Source organism: Canis lupus, chromosome 10 (assembly GCF_011100685.1).
Source record: "Canis lupus familiaris isolate Mischka breed German Shepherd chromosome 10, alternate assembly UU_Cfam_GSD_1.0, whole genome shotgun sequence".
Classification (NCBI taxonomy): Eukaryota; Metazoa; Chordata; class Mammalia; order Carnivora; family Canidae; genus Canis; species Canis lupus.
This window is the reverse complement of record NC_049231.1, coordinates 47,340,452-47,355,244: the sequence shown is the minus strand read 5'-3', so window position 1 is coordinate 47,355,244 and position 14,793 is coordinate 47,340,452. Positions and strand designations below refer to the sequence as shown.

Here is a 14,793-nt window from a genome sequence, read left to right as displayed (position 1 = left end):
CAAAAAGAGACTATATTAGCCATCCATTTCTTTTTCTTTTTTTAAGATTTTATTTATTTTAGAGAGTGTGTGCATGAGGGTGGTGAGCAGAGGGAGAGGGACAAGCAGACTGCACTGAGTGCAAGCCTGATGTAGAGCTTGATCTCACGGTTGTAAAACTGAAACTCTACACTCATTAAGCAATAATGAGTTGAAATCAAGAGTTGGACATTTGATGGGCTGAGCCACCCAGGTGCCCCAGCCATTCATTTCTATGTAAAATGTATCCCAGAACTAAGTGGCTTAAAATAATGAAAATCATTATCTCCCAGGGTTTCTATGAGTCAGAAATTTGCAAGTGACTTTGTTGGGTGGTTCTGTCTAGGGTACCTTATGAGTTTGTAGTCAGAAGTCTGCTGGGCTGCAGTCATCTGAGGGCTTGAGCAGGGCTGGAGAATCTGCTTCTAAGGTGGCTCCCTTGCATACTGGCTAGCAAGTTGGTACTTGCTGTTGAGCTGTGAGAATGTGTTACATAAGAAGAGCAAAGGCCCAAGAGAGAACCCTAAGTGTTGTCCACAGGGAGCTGGGAAGGAGCAGCCAGACCAGTAGGATAAAACCAAGAGGATGAGGTAACATCAAAGCCAAGGGAGAGAGATTTACATAGAAAGGGAAAGAATAGTATAAATGCTGCTGAGAAGTCAGCATCCAGGAAGATGCCCACCAGATATGGCAATAAGGAAACAACCATGATAACTTCAGGGAAGTCAGTTTTGATGTGATGGGACTAGGATCCAGGCACCAGGCTATTTGGAGCTTTTGTCAGAGTGGAGATTGGATCCCAGAAACGGGAAGGCAAGGAAGCTTCTAGTTAGAAGAAACACATACAAGGCCTGGGATCATGCAAGGAAATTTCAGAGCATGTTTTGAAAGACAACTCAAATGATGATGTCACATTTTGTTTCTTCACAATCCCTCTCCTCTCTTCCACCCTGACATCTACTGAAGACACTGGGGAGCTAACTCTGAGCTGGTCAGCCATGGATTAGAGAAGACCACTGTTATAGGAGCTTGGCTTACGCATCTTTGTACCCCTCACAGGGTACAAAGAAAGCAGTTTGTTTGTTCATTCATTCATTTGTTCATTCGTTCATTCATTCCTTCTTTTTTTTTTTTTTCGTTCCTTCTTTAGGATTTTATTTATCTGTTTGGCCGAGATCTCATGCACAAGAAGGGGGAATGGCAGGGCGAGGGAGAAGCAGACTTTCCACTGAGTGGGGAGCCCAATGAGGGGCTCTGTCCCAGGACCCTGGGGTCATGACTGAGCCAAAGGCAGACACTTAACCAGCTGGGCTACCCGATGCCCCAACAAGCAGTTTCCTTACAATATTTGAACAACAAAAAAAAATCTCTTTGGTTTTGCAGAAGTTGTCATATCCTTGGTAGAATTTTCTTGCTATCTATTCAGACAGTTCAGAACCTCCTGCCTATTTCTCTGTTAATCTAACTTCTTAGCACCTGGCAATGCCAGTTCCTTGTCTCTATTGACTCTCTGGGCTCATGTAGGTTTGTGTCCACTATGAACAGAAGGGTATAGCTGGTGTCTTATCCTAATAGTATCACCTAACTTCTAACCCAAGAAAAACCAAACCAGGGGAAAGCTCTTAGCAACAAGCAGCTGGGTCATGCCCAAGGCTCTCAGTGCAGGCTGAGGCCAACTTGATTTTACTAAAGGACTTGCTAAGCTAGAGCTTCTCAGCCTCTGATATGTGTGGGAATTACCTAGGGATCTTGGTAGCAGAATGTGATTCAAGGGGCTGGGGCCTGGGATTCTGCATTTCTAACAAGTGCTCAGGTGACGTTGCTGGTCTTCAGACCACACTTGGTTATCAAGGCTCTAGGTAATGTCCTCTACTTTCAGGAACCACCAGATGATCCTGGGTGGGGAGTTTCAAAAGGATTCAGATGTCCTAGATCCAAATGTTTCCAAGAGCCTAGGTTTTCTTTTTATTCTGATCCTTAATTTTCTTCTTCAACTCAAAACAGCTTTAAAAGCTAATAAACAAGGATGCCTGGGTGTCTCAGCAGTTGAGTGTCTGCCTTCGGCTCAGGGCATGATCCCAGAGTCCTGGAATCAAGTCCCACATCAGGCTCCCCGTGGGGAGCCTGCTTCTCCCTCTGCCTATGTCTCTGCCTCTCTCTGTGTTTCTCAAGAATAAATTAAAAAAACAAAAACAAAAACAAAAAACCCCTAGAAAACAGGCAGACAAGCTCCTCCAGCCCTGACTGGGATAAAGGAAATGGCTTGTCCCTCTCTGACTCCGGAGACAAGCCGGAAAGACTCAGTGGTACAATGAGAGTTTGACACAGGGGGCTACAGATAGAGCAAGTCAGTGCTAGACCAAGGGTACACTGAGGGTCTGGGGATAGCCCAGCAATGCCTCGTGGGGGGAGTCCTCTTGGGCCTTGTTTTCTTGTCTCCCAGGCTCAGGGAAAACCACGCTGCTGGATGCCATGTCCGGGAGGCTGCGGCGCAAGGGGACCTTCCTCGGAGAGGTGTTTGTGAATGGCCGGCTGCTACGCAGGGAGCAGTTCCAGGACTGCTTTTCCTATGTCCAGCAGGTGGGTATGTCCAGGGCCTCCACCCCAGCCACTGCAGCCCAGTCTTGGCCTTGGCCACGCTGACGCCTTCCTCTCCCACAGAGCGACACACTGCTGAGCAACCTGACTGTGCATGAGACGCTGCACTATGCAGCACTGCTGGCTGTACGCCACCGCTCTGCGGGCTTCTACCGGAAGAAGGTGGGTAGCACCTGGCCTCCTGCAGCCCTGTTCCCTCGGGGATCACTCCGTGGTGGCTTCGCACCTCCTCTTCCCTCCACTTGTCCGTTCCTCCCCTTCACTCCTCACCTCTTTAGTCTAGACCTGTACTGTCCAGTATGGCAGCGACTGGTCACTTGTGGCTTTAAGCACTTGATGGGTGGCCAGGCCTAATTGAGATGTGCTATGAATGGGAAATACAGAATTTTAGAAACTTTAGTCTGAAAAACAATGTGAAATTGTTTCACATTGTTTCAACAATTTTTAAAATATTGTTGATAGGTTAAAATAGTAGTATTTTGGCTATATTGGGTTAAATATATAAAGTTAATTCCACTTGTTTCTTTCTAAAATGCGGCTACTAAAATGTTTGGATTCTATGTGGGGCTTATATTTCTGTTGGATGGTACTGTTTTAGGAGCTCTGTTTTTGAATAAAAATGGTTATTTTCCTCACCATACTTTGCCCTGTAGCCCTGTTGAGATTTTTCTCAACTTTCTTTGAGGCATTCTGAATGTGCCTCATCCAAACTAGATTAAGTTAATGAAGGAAGAAACAATTGACTTGTCTACTCTTTCCAGGTTTCAATCTGTTCCTTTAAATGTATCCAGTTTGGGGATCCCTGGGTGGCGCAGCGGTTTGGCGCCTGCCTTTGGCCCAGGGCGCGATCCTGGAGACCCGGGATCGAATCCCACGTCGGGCTCTCGGTGCATGGAGCCTGCTTCTCCCTCTGCCTGTGTCTCTGCCTCTCTCTCTCTCTCTCTCTGTGTGACTACCATAAATAAATAAAAATTAAAAAAAAAAATTTAAAAAAAAAAAAATAAATAAATAAATGTATCCAGTTTGGAAGTATTCATAGGTAAACCCAGAGGGATCTGCAGTTCAGGCTCCAGGGCTGGTCTTCCCTAATGCCATTGAGGCTCCAAGGAAATCTTCCATATCAGCTGAGGTTGTACCATTTTATCAGGCATTGTTGGGTGTGTCACCAGGGACTTAGTCAATTTGTCCTTGGCATTGGACTTTCAGACAGGGCTTGGAGAGTGATATTAGGTCTAAGCTGTGTCCCAAATACCAGTAGACTTGATTGATATAATGCCCAGATGAATAAAGGGCATTCTTCTGTTTGAGAGTCCTAGACAGTGCTGGAGGATAGTTTTTTTACTCCAGTGGAGTCTTAGCAAGGAGCCTGGTCCTCAGGAAGGACCTTCAGCTTCACAGTGATACCTAGCTCTGTTTCCTGCCCGGAGGTTAGCTTAGAGGGTTCAGAAGGCATTGCAAGGTACACAGGCATACCTTGGAGATACTGTAGGTTTAGTTCCAGACCAATGCAATAAAGCAAATATCAAAATAATTAGAGTCAAATGAATTTTTTGGTTTCCCAGTGCATATAAAAGTTATGTTAACACTTATACTCTAGTGTGTTAGGTGTACAGTAGCATTATGTCTAAAAAAACCAATATACTTACTTAGTTTTAAAATACTTTATTGACATACAAAGTAAGCAAATGCTGTTGGAAAATGGTTTGAGTAGACTTTCTTGATACAGGGTTGCCACAAACCATCAATGTGTAGAAAATGCAATACCTATGAAGTGCAATAAAGTGAAGTGCAATGGAAGAAGGTGTGCCTGGACTCTGAACTCATAGTTGGCTGACATTAGTCAGACTCTGTCACACAGTATTTCATTGCATCCTGGCATCAACCCTATGAAGGAGACTTTATCTTCTGACACACAAGATTAAGATCAGACAGTTGGGAAAGGCAGAGTTGGGAGGTGAACTCAGGTCCTCTAGATCCATCTTGTCTCCCTGAGCTTCTGGGATCTCCTGAGCCCCACTGTGATGAGAGAAGATGGAAGCCAAGTTAGCCCACACTGAGGCACAGCCATGTTCACATAATTCAGTAGCCCTGACAGTGAATGACAGAGAAGTCCATCTGCAGACTTTCTCTCTCTGCTTGCTTTAGTATTTATGTATCTAAAAAGGGCAGGAGAAGATCCTATTGGTATTTGGGTGGGAGAAATGCAGTCATAAACAGATTCTTCTGAGTTGGTGATCCATTTATATTACATTTCCCTCTGAGAGAATGAATCTAAGAAAGTCACTGAGCTCTTCCCCAGAAAATGCACATTTGCATAAAAATTCAAAAAATTCGTAGATGCCTTGAAATCAATTGATTGCAGATATTTTCCCCTGCTAAACATTCCTCTGGCACTGACAGTCCCTAAATATCCTGCAAAAGTTCTGCTTGAAAGTACTTTCTGAGCAAATCCAGTCCACAGGGTGTAAAATCGTGACAATTTAGTGAGAAGGAAGTGGTGGTGATAATAGAGAACAGAACACAGCAGATCTCTCCTCTGAGGAACCTGAACATAAAGCTGTGCTTGACATGAGAAAGCTGTGTCTGCTGGACTGTTGGCTAATCCCTGTGCTTCAAGGACCACTTGAGAGAACCCAGACAGTTCTTTTAGTCCCAGCTCTGCCACCTGTTAATGGTGTGACCTTGAACAAGTTATATACCTCTCTGAAGATCTGTTTTTTCCTCTATAATAAATAGAATAATAATGTATCTCTTCTGGAGTTGATGCGAGGAGTGAGTCAGTTTATCTGAAAACATAATAGCATAGTGGTTGATGATCCCAGTGCATCCCAATGATCCCAAGGATTCCTTCTAAGACATTGTGAATTCCATTCCCAATAGTATTTCCTAAACATGGGAGAGGCTTTGGGAAAGTGCATGGGGCATGTGAAACAGGTTGAATAAATGTCTCCTCTGTCCATCCCTTCCAAGCCAGGAGAGGCAAGTTTTACTCCTTTCTTGCTGTTGCAGAACAGATGAAAGGGATGTTCAGGAATCTGCCCTGGCTGGTGAGCACCTCAACCTGGCCATGTCAAGCAAGACTCAATTCCAGAATCCTACTCTGATGGCAAGAGGAGAACCTTCTTTTTTCCAGAGTAAATCATACTGATTTATTTATGCATTTTTAAAACCCTGTTACTCCTTAAAAACAAACAAACAAACAAAAACCCTGTTACTCCTTAGGATCTATTTTAGATGTGTTCCTTCATTTGGTCCTAACATTCATCCATGCTGTTGATCCCACTCCCTGGATACACTGGAACTTTGTTCCACAAATTATCCCCTCTTTTACTCCTGCTTACTTGTTTTTTTGTTTTGTTTTGTTTTTTTACTTGTTTTTTTAAAGATTTTATTTATTTATTCATGAGAGACATAGAGAGGCAGAGACCTAGGCAGAGGGAGAAGCAGGCTCCCCGCGGGGAGTCTGATGTGGGACTCAATCCCAGGACCCTAGGCTCATGACCTGAGCCAAAGGCAGACACTCAACCACTGAGCCAGCCAGGTGCCCCTTGTTATTTTTTAATGCAGTGTTTTGTTTCCTTTTTCGTTATAAAAGTAACACAATCTCATTTGAGGTACATAAGAACAAAACTCATTATTGAGCCCACCAATATATGAAGATTTTTGGTCCGTTTCTAGCTATTTTCCCTAGGGCCTTATGCAGATAGTGGTAATCAGAAAGGCAGGGCCAGAAATAAAGATTATTGAAAGGGTCTCTGGAGATAGGCTAAGCTGAGGAAGGAAAAAAAAGGAGGGGGAAGCAAAGGCCAACTTTCTTGATTAGAAAGCCAGTAAAGAACCTTTCTAGTTGTTATTGTTGTGGGGGAATTGAGGAGGAGGAGTAAGGTGATGGTTTCAGGGAATGGCAGAGTCTAAGATAGAGTGAGGAGAATGGGATACAGGACATTAAGTATGGCTGCAGGTTATAAACTTGGCCACCTGGGAAATTTTTAAAGAGAGTTAAATAAATATTGGCATTATTTTTAATTTCTTTTGATAGCTGGATTATATTTGATGCAAAATCACACTGAAATTGAACCTCATGGGACTCCAGGACTTATTTGGGTTACATAAGGGTAGCCAAGTTAGTTTAAACCAAATTGGATTTTTTTTTTTTACATTTAAAACATTTATTATAGTAAAATTTCAAAAACCAAACATTTTTAAAAAGCTGCATTGTACCTATGCTTTTAGGGGATTTTTCTGTATGCTGAACTTAAATGCAGCATCTGAAAATAGGAGTCCAGTGACCTCTCCATTGTTTTCTGGTGAATTTGCCTGAAACAAACATAGTTTTTGCTGCTCTAGAGACTTTTGAAAAATAGTTGTATTACTTATTTTAACCTGACACATGTATTATGATTAAGACCAAATTGGATTTTATCGTAATAGGCATGTTGTTCCTAGGGGGTGGTGAGCCTGAAGGTGGCCTGAGGACTTAGGGGAAGCGTGTTGCCTCTCCCATGTCATCTGCACGCCATGAATTGGAGCAGCATCCCTGCAGTGACCAGCCTTCCTGGACTCTGTCTCTTACAGGTGGAGACAGTCATGGTAGAGCTGAGTCTGAGCCACGTGGCAGATCGACTGATTGGCAACTACAACCTTGGGGGGATTTCCAGTGGCGAGCGGCGCCGGGTCTCCATTGCAGCCCAGCTCCTCCAGGATCCCAGTAAGTGGGACCCAGAACCATTACTACTGCTGCTGTCTTCCAGGGTCTGCAGACATTTTCCATTCTTTTTTTACAGTCTCCGTTTGGAAAGGGGTTTGTGTGGAACTGACATCATTGAGGTTTTTCAAACTGGGGACCCAATTTCTTTGGAAATGCTACATAGTTCCTGATGCTGTTCTACCATCCAAGTACAAAACAGCTCTTGGACTTGGAGACACTATATTTGTGTTTTAATATGCAGTTAGGGTCTTCCATGAACACAGGCCTCTGGTCTGTCCATTCTTATTAGAGAAGCACCACTGTGGGTGCTATGGAAAGCCAATGAGTTTGGGTGTGACTAGAAATGGCAGGAATTAAAGCGGGACTTTGATATGCAAAAAAGTGTATATTTTGGAGAGAGGAGCTATCAAGATGGGGTAGCCAGTTACCTGCTGCTCCTGCTGGGTTTGGTCATTCTCCCTACCACTGGGAAAATCCCAGTTCTTAACCATCACCTGGAAGAGGACATGTTACCCCTGGATACTCCACTGGGGCACACTAAGACTGCTTGCTCTCCAACTAGTGGTTGGTCACTAGAAGGCAAAGAAGAGGGATGTTCACAAAGAGCCCTTCTCACTTCCTGGGTAGAAATGGCCACAGTTAAACCTTCTAAAGAATCTAAATGCCTGTCCCACCTAAGAATTTGTTTTATGGTGCAGAGTTTTTTGCAGTGCAAAGACTCTTAGTGTTGGAAAGTGCTCCACATGAAGATTATGTCTTTTTTTAAAAAATATTTTTATTTATTTATTCATGAGAGACATAGAGGCAGAGACATAGGCAGAGGCAGAAGCAGGCTCTCTGCAGGGAGCCCAATGTGAGACTCAATCCCAGGACCCCAGAGATCATGCCCTGAGTCAAAGGCAGACGCTCAACCGCTGAGCCACCCAGGCGTCCCTCTTTTTTTTTTTTTTTTTTTTTTAAAGATTTTATTTATTTATTCATGAGAGACACAGGGATAGAGAGAGGCAGAGACACAGGCAGAGGGAGAAGCAGGCTCCATGCAGGGAGCCCGACGTGGGACTCGATCCTAAGACCCCAGGACCATGCCCTGGGCTGAAGGCAGGCACTAAACCGCTGAGCCACCCAGGGATCCCCAAGGTTATGTCTTTTTAACCAGCCTCCTCTCAGCCTTTTGAAAATAACTTGGTGCCTGCTCGCCAGCCCTTGTTCTTTGTCATGGCCCTTGGGACAGAGCCCAGACAGTCCATAGTACCATGTGAGAGGCCTGATCTTGTTGCTGCTCTGTCCCCTCAAGGATTAAGGCCAAGATGTGCTCTGGAGCTGGGAGGTGGGTCCTCTGAGGTCAGGTTCCTCTGCCTGGGCTCAAGCTGAAAGCCAGTTTACATGCAGGTACTTCTCACAGGGCACTGTTTAGATAGGGTAAGATGGGATGGGATAAGACATCTCAGTAAGGAACTGTTCAAAATTCTGAGTTTAGAGCAGAGCCCAGTCTTGTCAGTGACTCAGAAGCCTGACCCTTCCTTGCCTGCAGAAGTCATGCTGTTTGATGAGCCTACCACGGGCCTGGACTGCATGACAGCAAATCAGATCGTTGTCCTCCTGGCAGAGCTGGCTCACAAAGACCGTATTGTGATTGTCACCATCCACCAGCCACGCTCCGAGCTCTTCCAGGTGAGGGGGGCTTTTGTTTCTGCTTACTTCATCAAGAGTGGGTGTGTGTTGAGCTGAGGATCGTGAAGTAGAGATTAGTACTTGTCAACCAGAGCATTTGGGTCCATTTGGGACCTGATATGGGAAGGGTGTCTACCATGTACCAAGTACTTTCTATGCACTAGTTCATTTAGTACACATAACAATCTTATGAGGTGGGTATCAGTATTGTCACTTTACAGAAAAGAGATTCAGAAATTATGCAAAATGGAGTCAAGGATCTAAGATAAAATAAACACCTTGTCCAAGGTCACTCTGGGAACATGGCTGAGCCTCAAACCCAGGTCCACTGCCCAGGTCCAGGAGTTCTTGTCCTTTCTGGGTGTGATGCTGGGTCCAGGCCAGATGCGGATGATGCACAGTGGCAACGCAGGCTGAAAAAAATAGGGACATACTCTCTATGTCCCCAGTGGCACAGTAAGAATACTGATGCATGGCCACGATCAACAGGGACTGACTGCTTGGAAATTTATTCTCCAGAAGGATACGGTGAACTGATACATACTAATGCCATTGATTTTCCCATCAGCTCTTTGATAAAATTGCCATTCTGAGCTACGGAGAGCTAGTTTTCTGTGGGACACCAGCAGAAATGCTTGATTTCTTCAATGGCTGCAGTTACCCTTGTCCCGAACATTCAAACCCTTTTGACTTCTATAGTAAGTTTTTTTCACACTTCCCATCATGAATATTCACTCAATTTTATCATCTCAGATTTCTGCATAGGTATCAAGAGCACTAGTGGATTTTATTCTTCCTTTTGTTTTGGTGATTTCAGTCTTTAAGGAATTAATTTGGTCAGGTCAGTTAACTTTGCCATAGATGACCTATCAGAATGAGGTGGGGGATCTTTCTTAAATTGCTGCATGTCCACTTTGTCAGAGAAGAATCAGCTTCTAAAGTCTCCCAGACAGCCCCAGTTGAATCCTCAGGGTCTTGCTGATAGTTTTAAGATACTCTGATTTTATAGGTAGGCATGAACAACAGGTGTTTTCCTGATGGGATGAGGTATTAGCTAGTACTCCTGAATCAATGATGAAGCATATATTATTAGCCATTGTACATATATATGTATTTAAAAACACATGGGTCATTTCTTTTGGGGGAAAAAATTAGTGGACCTGACATCAGTGGATACCCAAAGCAAAGAACGGGAATTAGAAACCTACAAGAGAGTCCAGATGATTGAATCTGCCTACAAAGAATCAGCAATTTATCGCCAAACCTTGGAGAACATTGAAAGAACAAAACACCTGAAAACATTACCAATGGTTCCTTTCAAAACCAAAGATTCTCCTGGAGCTCTCTCTAAACTGGGTGTTCTCTTGAGGTAAGAGCCTCACCCTGTTTTAAGTGGTCAGATACCCACCAATAAAAGAAAAGGGATTAAAATGGGGTTGTTTGGCTTTCAGGAGAGTGACAAGAAACTTAATGAGAAATAAGCTGGCAGTGATTATGCGTCTTGTTCAGAATCTGATCATGGGTTTGTTCGTCATTTTCTACCTTCTGCGGGTCCAGAACGATGTGCTGAAGGGTGCTGTCCAGGACCGTGTGGGTCTCCTATACCAGTTTGTGGGTGCCACCCCATACACAGGCATGCTCAACGCTGTGAATCTATGTGAGTGCCTGTGCCCAGTTCACCCCAGGGGTGGGGAGGGCACTTCCTCTCTTCCTGATCATCTCCCTTCTCCAGCTGGCATCTTATCTTGTAAGACTCCACCATTATAAGAGGTATTTTGCTGAACTAAACTTGGCCCTCTCTAGATTCTCTCCCTGGCAAAGAGTTAACTACTGAGTTACTAACATCTTTGTGTGAATTAGTTGATCAAGTAGATCTCTCTGAGGGTTTTTAAGGGTTCGGGAAAACAAGAAGTTAGGGCTACTGATGGGGCAGGGTTTGGGAAGAGATTTTTAAAAGATAATTCCCATTATCCCTATCTTGGCAATTAGGGTGTGCAGCCTGAGGTCCAAGATACCTGCCAATTTTGTACTGTTATATTCTTTTTGAAGCCTATTTTAGGACAGCTAGCACCCATTTTTCAAATTGAGTGAGGATCCAGAAACACCACCTAGTTGCCTGGTGTTCTGTACCAAGACCCTGCACAAAAAGAGGACAAAGTACCTCACATCATTCGTGACCCTTTTGCACGTGTTCTTGAATTTGTGACGACTCTCCCCTGACTTTAGAGAAGGAAATAAATTATGACAGTTTTTGCAACCATATTGTAATTCAAGTACAGTAGATTTCTGTAGGGGGAAGTGTTTACAGTTCTGTGGACAGCAGGTCTCCTCTTTACATGACTAGGGAGCCCCAGCTCGTCCCCATCATCCAACCCTGACAGAACTCAAGTTCATTCTGGGCTAGCCCTCCCCTTAGCTCTGTGGCAGTGACCAGCTATCCTGAAGCCTGTCTTCTGTGCCCAGTTCCTGTGCTGCGAGCTGTCAGCGACCAGGAGAGCCAAGACGGATTGTACCAGAAGTGGCAGATGCTGCTGGCCTATGTGCTCCATGCCCTCCCCTTCAGTGTCCTTGCCACCATAATATTCAGCAGTGTGTGCTACTGGTAAGGGGGTGTTCAGAGGTGTTCAGTCCTGGGTCTGGCCTCCTGGGGTCTCCAGGTGGCCCTGGAGATCTTTATTTGCCCATCAGTGCCTAGTACAATATCCTGTCCTTTAAGACAAATAAAAAAAGCCAGCTGGGGCCACATGGGACCTGAGAGCTGACCAGCAGGACTGCATGGTGCTAGGCACTGCTGTGTCCCACATCCTCTGCAGGGCCTGCAAAGAGAAGGTTGCCCTGAAGTAGTTGGGATCCAGGAGCAGAGGCAACCAGCAGCTGTTCAATAGCAATAGAACATGGCTCCCAGGGGCAGCCCGGGTGGCTCAGAGGTTTAGCGCCACTTTCAGCCCAGCACCTAATCCTGGAGATCTGGGATTGAGTCCCACGTCAGGCTCCCTGCATGGAGCCTGCTTCTCCCTCTGCCTGTGTCTCTGCCTCTCTCTGTGTCTCTCATGAATAAATAAATAAAATCTTAAAAAAAAAGAAAGAAAGAAAAAAAGAACATGGCTCCCAGGCTCCTCCTAGCTGGAAGGGCAACTCTGCTGAGGTTCCACCTACAACCTCACAGTTGGGCTGGCGTGAGGGGGCTTGAGCAGTTGGAAGAGCGGCTTTGGGAAGGGGCACATCCCTGTTGCTCTTAGGTTTGGATTGATGGCTTCTTTCTGGTTTTTGTTAGAACTTTTAAAAGATATAAATCTAAGAATGTGTACTTATTTGCATAATTGTCATCAGAGGGAGAAGTATCTTCCCTGTTCCCCATGGCTTTCCCTTAGGAAAAGATGGGGGTATTACCTGGTATTCTGTGACTCTGGTAGTTTAAAGGTGCCCAGCTTGTTATTTGGAGAACTTCAGGCAGTTCTTGGGATGCTTTCTTCAGGCCAGAATTCAGAAGCAGGTGTTCCTAACATAGCCTTGTATATAGACCCATGATACATTACATGAAAATAATTATTATGAATTAAGTGATATGTAAGCAAAAGACAAACCAGGGCCTAGTGAGTTTGAGCTCCCTGATGAAGAGTGGGAAGGTCTTGGGGTGGGTGTTTAGAAGTTGGTCTCATTCTGGAGAGAGACAGAGGCAGAGCCACTTGCTCCGAGTTAGCAACAGGATGGGTTCCCCACCGAGGGTGATGGCAGGGACCATAGGGCCTCCCTGCCTGCCCTGATGAAGCCTCGCTATTCTCAGACACTCAGGAACATTGAATCTCTAATCCATGATGTAAACCACAGGTTTGTCTAGTTTAAGCTGAATGATCCAGAAGATTTTAAAAATCTGATCATTTTTGAGTAAATCAAGTTTGGCTGAAAATTGAAGATGTTGCTAATTTAGAATCTTGCTACTCAGTGTGGCCCATGGACCAGTGTCAGCCTTACTTCGGAACTTGTTTAACATGCAGAATCTCCAGTCCAGCTACTGAATTGGGTTCTGCCTTTAAAAGGACCCCCAGGTGGTTCATATGCACTTAAAATTTGTGAAGCACTGATTTTGAAGACCATATAATATTTGAAAAAGTGCCGATGAGAAAGAAAGTACTTTAAGATTTGAGAAAATAGGGCAGTTTTAAACTAGGCTCAGTGTAAGCACACAGGTCATGACTATTTTTGATAAAAAGGCATAAAAGAGTCATTTCCAGTGGCAGCAAAGCTGTTAGCAATGTAGCAAATTCTTTGATAAATGACAGAAATATTTGTTGAATGCCTACTAAGTACCAGGCATAATACTAGGTGCAACAGAAGACTCAAAGAGGAGTGAACAGAAGGTGTTGCCTTCTGCACTCAAGCTTGCAATTCTGAAATGTAAACATCTCCGAAAGCTACAGTGTTTTTGTAACTTTTAGCAGCACAAATGACCTGAAATAAGTGGCAAAATCTCATCTGAACTGACATGATGTTCTTTATACTTTCCCCATATCAACACAACATGCTTGATTATAAGTGGAGTCCCCGATCCCACTGTGACAAGTATGGTCTATGCAGTGTACAGCCTTTCCAAAATCTGTAAATTGCCACATTCCAAAACACATCTGGCTCTAGAGTATTTCAGATGATGGATTGTAGGCATAAATCTCCAGATGATTTTAAATTTTTTTTAAATTTTTTTTTAAATTTATTTATGACAGTCACACAGAGAGAGAGAGAGAGAGAGAGAGAGGCAGAGACACAGGCAGAGGGAGAAGCAGGCTCCATGCACCGGGAGCCCGATGTGGGATTCGATCCCGGGTCTCCAGGATCGTGCCCTGGGCCAAAGGCAGGCGCCAAACTGCTGCGCCACCCAGGGATCCCTCCAGATGATTTTAATTCAAGAGAGTGTAAGATTAGTATTATAAGGATGCACAAACACTATGCTGAGGAATATAATAATAATAACTAACACATACGGAGCACTGGCTATGTCAGGCACTAAAGGGTTTTAAATGTATTAATTCAGATAATTGGCTTGCAATTCTATAAAGGTGGTGCTATAATTATTGTTTGTAGATGAGCAAACTGAGGTACAGATGGAAGTATCTTTTTCATTTCACATCCATTATCCAAGTTAATTACAAAGGAGAACAAGAGCCCATTTGGTTGAGAGGACAGCTTGAGAGATGAGCATTATTCGAATGGATAGAAAAGAGAGCAAGGGCATAAGTTCAGGAGCAAAAACACATAAGACCTTTCCAGAGAAAGGTTCAGTTGTGCTGTGAGAGAAAAGGGTTGGAAGGAGTAGTGAAAGGTATGACTGGTCCCTGTGGGGGGGAAGGTGTTGGATGTCAAGCTAAGGGGCTGAAGTGGATTTGATAATGGAACATAGGAGAGGGTTTTGAACTAGGGAGTGACCCATCTTTCTTGGACTCTGGAGGGTGAGGCTGGCTTGCTTTGGCAGCAGACTAGAGGTGTGGTATATCCATTCATATTGCAGAGCTTCATGGAGGTAAGGGATCAGATTAAGAGGTCATTAGCAGTCTTCCAAAAAGGATCGTCAGTAGTGTGATGGGGCTACAAGTCAGATTCACAAGAGAACAAGTAAAGAAGGAGGTAGAAGAAGCAGATGTTGCTTGAGAAGCTTGATGGTATAGGGTAGGATGAAAAGAAGGCAATTGCTCACATAGTTATCAGGCTCAGGGAGTGGGTGTTTTTAGGATATGGTAAATAACACCATCAGGAAAAACCGTTAGATTGAAGAGTAGATGAAACTATAGCAAAATAGGAAAATTCAC

At 44.2% G+C, this 14,793-nt stretch overlaps 1 protein-coding gene across 4 annotated transcripts in view; it reads left to right on the top strand.

Annotated features, from left to right (window-relative positions):
* The window catches only part of ABCG5 (ATP binding cassette subfamily G member 5), a 49,437-nt gene that overhangs the window by 16,567 nt on the left and 18,077 nt on the right, over positions 1–14,793 (top strand). For all 4 annotated transcript variants that reach the window (XR_005365817.1, XM_038551161.1, XM_038551162.1 and 1 more), the window contains 8 exons: positions 2,462–2,598; positions 2,680–2,778; positions 7,192–7,324; positions 8,856–8,995; positions 9,564–9,693; positions 10,151–10,364; positions 10,447–10,652; positions 11,459–11,597. Coding sequence is in view for 3 of the 4 variants with exons in the window: in XM_038551161.1 (XP_038407089.1) it covers positions 2,462–2,598; positions 2,680–2,778; positions 7,192–7,324; positions 8,856–8,995; positions 9,564–9,693; positions 10,151–10,364; positions 10,447–10,652; positions 11,459–11,597 (1,198 nt within the window). In the remaining variant the exon portion in view is untranslated. The remainder of the gene's footprint in view (positions 1–2,461; positions 2,599–2,679; positions 2,779–7,191; positions 7,325–8,855; positions 8,996–9,563; positions 9,694–10,150; positions 10,365–10,446; positions 10,653–11,458; positions 11,598–14,793) is intronic.